The 6,417-nt window shown below is 36.8% G+C and overlaps 1 protein-coding gene across 1 annotated transcript; it reads left to right on the top strand.

Moving 5' to 3' along the window:
• Positions 1-1,464: 1,464 nt before the first annotated feature.
• LOC111882091 (chalcone synthase 2) lies at positions 1,465-2,965 on the top strand. The gene is made up of 2 exons (XM_023878454.2): positions 1,465-1,663; positions 1,767-2,965. Exons 1-2 carry the CDS (start codon positions 1,486-1,488, stop codon positions 2,756-2,758), a joined length of 1,170 nt encoding a protein of 389 aa, XP_023734222.1. The 5' UTR covers positions 1,465-1,485; the 3' UTR covers positions 2,759-2,965.
• The last annotated feature ends 3,452 nt before the right edge of the window (positions 2,966-6,417 follow it).

Below are 6,417 nucleotides of genomic sequence, written 5' to 3'. Positions count from 1 at the left end.
ACGACCCAAACAACACCTAATAGTATATTATAAATTTAACATTTAATTAATAACAGATATAAGGAAAAATAGGAAAAAAAAAACAATTTAAGTCATTAATTGGACAAGACCAAAACAGGGAAATGCAATCCAAACTTAAGGACCAAATTAAGAAAACAAAAAAAATGGATCCACAACGCAACTTTTAGGGGCTGTTTGTTTTTCTAAAAAAAACACTTCTTACAAATTCTGATAGCGCCATGCAGAATACGTGCAACATGTGACCTTTAACAGCTGTTTGTTTTTCCAAAGACTTCAGACTTAAAAATTATTGTGTGTATGTACTGTGCGGCATAACACTGGACTTCTTCTTCAAACCTCTTCTCACCTTATTTTAAGTTATAATTCTACGTAGAATTGTTTAATTTTTTTTTCAACATATTTATTATTTTAATAACATTATGAAGGATATTATAAAGAATTTAAGTATATTTTACATAATTTAAATACCGTTTGGTAAACTTCATATAAAATATTTTTTTGTGTTGTATTGTCTATAAAGAAATATTAATAAATTATAAATTTAATGATTAAAATTACCAAATCTATTGAAGCTGACCGAAGAATAACTATCGTCTTGGAAAATTTAACAAAATGAATAAATTGTTTGTTAAATTAACAATATTATTTATTATTATTTAACAATCATTATTTTAATTATTTTATATATTCGATATTGTATAGATAAACAATGTCAGTAAAACGACTTATCTATATGTTCTAAATAAATGACATATCTTACATGTTAAACAACAATTTAGTTAACAACAACAAAATTAAATATAATTTAAATGAATAAATATATTATGTTTAAAAAAAGGATTTCACTTGTAATATATACGGACTAGGACATGTATTGACAAAACAATTATAGTAATATGAAAATATTTTAATTTTGTAAATTAATTTATTTAAATTTTAGTTTATTGTAGTAGTCCGCAAACATTTAAAAAAACAAACAAATTTCTTATTATAGAAAGCAGACGTTTGATCAATCACTTCTGCTGTAAAAGATTGTAGATGTGAACCTTCTAGTTGTTTTTTCACTTAAAAAAACAAACAATTGCCTACTCAATGATACAAACTATTTATGTAATTTCAATTTATTTTCATAAAAATATAATCACATTATTTTTTATTCTTGATGTTATTCAATTATAATTATTATCGTTAGTTACTATAAAGTTTTATTAATACATAAAGTCAGTACTTTAAATTTATTTAACATTATCGTAAATTTACGTTTTCTTAATAAGTTTTATAGATCTATAATAATCTAATACACACTTTTTGTATAGTTTCAATACATGTGATCGACACCCTACATGTGATACCCCTCGACCTCAAGCAACATTTTTGTATAAATTGCCAATATGCAACTATCACTCAACACACAAATTTATAATTTAACTAAGTAAGCGCCACCTTTCCTACCTTCAACAGAAAATGGTTAGTGTTGACGAATTCGTAAAGACCCAACGAGCAGAAGGTCCAGCAACAATTATTGCCATCGGCACAGCAACACCACCAAATTGTGTGCTCCAAAGCACGTATCCCGATTACTATTTTCGTATTACAAAAAGCGAGCACAAGACAGAACTTAAGGAAAAATTTAGACGCATGTGTAAGTTATCTATGTAGTATGTACTACACTACTTGTTAGTTAACGTAATTGTAGTTCATAATTTTCGTTTTTAACCGATCTCTTTTCCTAATGTGATCTTCAGGTGAAAAATCCATGGTCAAAAAACGATACACGTGCTTCACAGAGGAGTTACTAAAACAGAAGCCAGAGTTTTGTGCCCACATGGCACCATCTTTAGATGAAAGACAAGAGATTGCGATCGTGGAAATACCAAAGCTCGGTGCAGAAGCAGCAGCTCAGGCCATCGAAGAATGGGGCCAACCAAAATCAAAGATCACCCACGTGGTGTTTTGCACCACCACCGGCGTTGACATGCCGGGAGCTGATTACAAGCTGATAAAGCTCCTTGGCCTTCCTCCTTCAGTCAAACGTGTGATGATGTACACCCAAGGGTGTTTCGCTGGTGGCACAGTCCTTCGTTTGGCTAAGGACATGGCCGAGAACAACAAGGGAGCCCGTGTTTTAGTCGTTTGCTCGGAGATTACTGCACTAACTTTCCGTGGGCCCGATGAAAAGCATGTTGATAGCCTTGTAGGTCAGGCTTTGTTTGGTGATGGGGCAGCAGCTATCATAGTTGGCTCTGATCCATTGCATGTTGTCGAAAAGCCACTGTTTCAGATTGTTTCTGCTTCCCAAACTATTCTCCCAGATAGCGAGGGTGCAATTGAAGGGCACCTTCGTGAAGCCGGGCTTACACTTCATCTTCTCAAAAATGTTCCTTCACTTATCTCTAAACATATCGAAAAGAGCTTGGTAGAGGCCTTTCAACCATTCGGTATCTTTGATTGGAACTCACTTTTCTGGGTCCCACATCCAGGTGGCCGTGCGATCTTGGACCAAGTGGAGGAAAGCCTAAGCCTTACCCCAGATAAACTACGGGCTACTCGCCACGTACTCAGTGAATATGGGAACTTGTCATGTGCTAGTGTCCTCTTTATCCTAAACGAAATGCGACACTCTTCGGTTAACGATGGGTCGAAGACTACCGGAGAAGGTCTAGATTGGGGGGTTTTGTTTGGATTCGGACCTGGTCTTACTGTGGATACCGTGGTTCTCCATAGTGTTTCAATTTAAGTAGTGTATCTCAGTGTTTTCGTTATGCATGGATGCAGGATTAATGGTGTGCTAACATCTACCGCTACCACGTTACATTAATTCATTGAAATTGTAGTTTCCTTTATTATTGTAACGCATGTGTGATTATTTCATTTCATTATGTTTTTTCTTGTCATGAAATTGTAATCTATATCTTTCCTATATTTCTAAGCTAATGTATTTGAAATTCAGAATTTAATTGATTGTCACATCATATTTTATATCCGTAATGGATTGAAGTCCACAAAATTAAATGAAATATTACCATATTTATTTAAATTTTTAAAAACATTTATTTATTTTTCTATTAAATGATTATTAAAATTTAAATCTATTGAATATAAAAAGACAAAGTTTGTATAACAATTAAATTTGTCACCTTAATTCAACTCTAGTTAAACAACTAATTTTACATCGGTCAAGAAAATACAATGAGCTAGCAAGGTGCAACCCTTGATTCTTTTCTACTATCCCATTTGGTATAGTGCAACAGTAATATCTGTCATTGATGGGGAGAAGAACTTGATCGATGGATGAACCAGTAGATTGATTGATCTTAGAAACTTGTCCTTGGTCAGAATGACCAATGCGTCATTCACAAGATGGAGATGCACTTCTTGAGGGTTTTGGAGTGGTCGATATGCCGAAAAAGCACACTTGAACAAGATGGAAATTGGTACGATTTCCGTAAATGCATCAAAGGGTCCAAACAGAGGGTGATTCTTGAGGAGCTTGATCATGAGCTTGATGGGAGCATTTTATGAAGAATGATCTTCAAATACAACTCTGAAATTGCTGGAGGCGATTGATGGAGAGTCTGAACCTGTTGGATTTGCAGAACCTGAAGCCTTGGATTACTTCTTGGATGCACCGGGTTTCACCATTGTGAGAAAGAGAAACAGAGCTCTTTAAGAGTTATGGAGGTTTTTGAGAGTTGAGAGACAATCAATATTCAGAAAGCGTAAAGGATTGATGAAGAAGAAGATGGGTTTATAAAGAGGGGCGAAAAAGGTTTTACCCTAGGTAACGGGTAAGAAGAGGATAAAACGACCATTGGGTTTTATTGGGGGGGAAAGATGAATTATGGATTAAATCTCAGCCACAAATATTAAAAACGGGTTGAAAAAGATTCTACGAGATTTCCAAAAAGGGTTGCATTTAATGTAAAGACAGACGCATGTTTATACGTCAGGTAATCGTAGGGGTGATGGGAGAGGAAGTGGTAACGGATGGGATGTGTTTGGGAGATGGGACGTGTTTAGGAGAAGAAAGGACAAATTAAGAATGAACTGAATGGAAATATGCTCTTTTTGTCATCATCCCTAAAATAGGTCTGATAATAGTTCTTTTTTTTATTAAAAAAAACGACAGTTTTAATGAGAATATTTTTTTATGTTATTTAACGAATGATCATTAAATAGCATACAAAGTTTTTTTTTTAAGTTGAAAAACAGCATTTGAGAAATTATCACAAAGAACACGGATGAAAGACTTCATTGCGGTTGGAGATGTCATTGCGGATGAATCAAAGGAAAGACTGTAGTAAGAAGCTGAGAGGAAAACACTTTGAACAAAAGTTAGTAACAACAGACCATTAGGACCCCTAAGCGATACGTATGACATATGGTTGCGGTACCTAGACTGTAGTACCAAAACCATCCATCATATGTAATTCTCAGTTAGAACCGCAACGAAGACCAAGGATGGTCTGCGGTAGCTAGCAATTCAAAAAGAATTGCTGGTTTGGATTCATCATTTCCAACATTTTTAGGAATACATTCAGTTGTGTAGATTCAAGTGCTTTTGTAAAAACATCAGCAATCTCTTCATGAGTAGGAACAAAGATGAGTTCAATATTACCTTTCAGAATATGATCTTTGATGAAATGATACCGTAACTCAATATGTTTTGTCTTGGAGTGCTGAATGGGATTGTGAGAGATTGCTATGGCACTTTCAGAGTCATAGTAAATTGGTATCTGCAGAATTCTGTACCCGTAGTCTAGTAATCGTGTCTTCATCCAAAGGATTTGGGAACAGCAGCTGGCTGCGGCCACGTATTCTGCTTCGGCGGTAGATAAAGATACACAACTCTGTTTCCTCGAGGACTAGTTGACAAGTCTTCCTCCTAAAAATTGGCAACCACCAGATGTACTTTTTCGATCAAGTTTGCATCCGGCATGATCTGCATCAGTAAATGCTTGAAGACTGAAGTCATTGTCTGCGGGGTACCATAGACCCATAGATTTGCTTCCTTTTAGATACCGAAGAATTTGTTTAGCTGCGGTCATGTGTGACACTTTTCGATCAGCCTGGTATCTTGCACACACACCAGTTGCGAAGACAATGTCAAGTCTGCTTGCGCTGAGGTACATTAGCGAACCCATGATACCTCTATAAGTCTTGTGATCCACAGATTCACCAGAGGGATCAACAGAGATCTTATATCCGAAGGCCATAGGGACCTTAGCAGAAGAACAATTGTCCATTGAGTATTTCATCAGAAGTTCAGTAGTATATTTCTCTTGATGAATGAATATTCCTTGCTGAATTTGTTTGACTTGGAGACCTAGTGTGACAATCGTCAAATTCTGGTCAATTCAATGTCAAGTAAAGTCAACAAGTCAACCGATCGACTCAATTAATCTTTGTGTACTAGGGCGTACGTTAGGTAATTGCTATACGACTCGCTATGCTAATGAGAAATCATCAATTGAAAAGTCCGTACATCTAGATTCCCTTAACCTAAAACTGTGGTAAGTAACGGACCAAACCAATAAAACAATGTTGCATACTCATTGGGAGTGTGTAAGATCCTTAAACACGGCTTTATGGGGCTTACGGACCTTGCGTTGCGAAGCCGGACACTCACAAATGTCACACACGAAACCTCTCTCAATCGTTTTCACTCTATCTCTCTTTATCGAGAATCTCTCCCAAATCTCTCCAAGAATGAGGAATCTCTCCCAAATCTCTCCCCATATGAGGAATCTCTCCAAGTATGTGGAATCTCTCCCAAATCTCTCTCCATATGAGGAATCTCTCCAAGTATGTGAAATCTCTCCTAAATCTCTCCAAGTATGTGAAATCTCCCCCAAATCTCTCCAAGTATGTGAAATCTCTCCCAAATCTCTCCAAGTATGTGAAATCTCTCCCAAATCTCTCTTTGTATGAGAAATCTCTCCAAGTATGTGAAATCTCTCCCAGATCTCTCTTCGTATAAGAAATCTCTCCAAGAATGTGAAATCTCTCCCAAAAGTTCCCATAACTTTTTGAAGTTATTCGGGTCATTCCAACCCTTAACCGGGTAAAAAACCGCTTAAAACGGGGTAAAAACGGATAAAATAGACTTAAGGACCCGAAACCCCTCTTAAGGAGTCAAACCCTCTTAAGGACCCGAACTTGTCAGAAGCGAAGGCATCAGAAGTGAAATGAACCAAACCCCTTGGACCGAACCCGAAGGGTCCTCTCGGGCTCGAACCTCGCACCAAGGGACCGAAGCCACCGTCGCCTTCGCCTCTTACTCCCTGTTCGCTCCATTTCGCCTTCGGCCCATGATCAGAAGGGACCGAACCTAGGCCAGGACCGAGAGGTCTCGCAGGTAAGCCCATTTCTTCCCAGTTTTCGACTACAACTTCA

This window comes from Lactuca sativa, chromosome 2, assembly GCF_002870075.4.
Source record: "Lactuca sativa cultivar Salinas chromosome 2, Lsat_Salinas_v11, whole genome shotgun sequence".
Classification (NCBI taxonomy): domain Eukaryota; kingdom Viridiplantae; phylum Streptophyta; class Magnoliopsida; order Asterales; family Asteraceae; genus Lactuca; species Lactuca sativa.
This window is presented reverse-complemented; position numbering and strand designations above follow the sequence as displayed.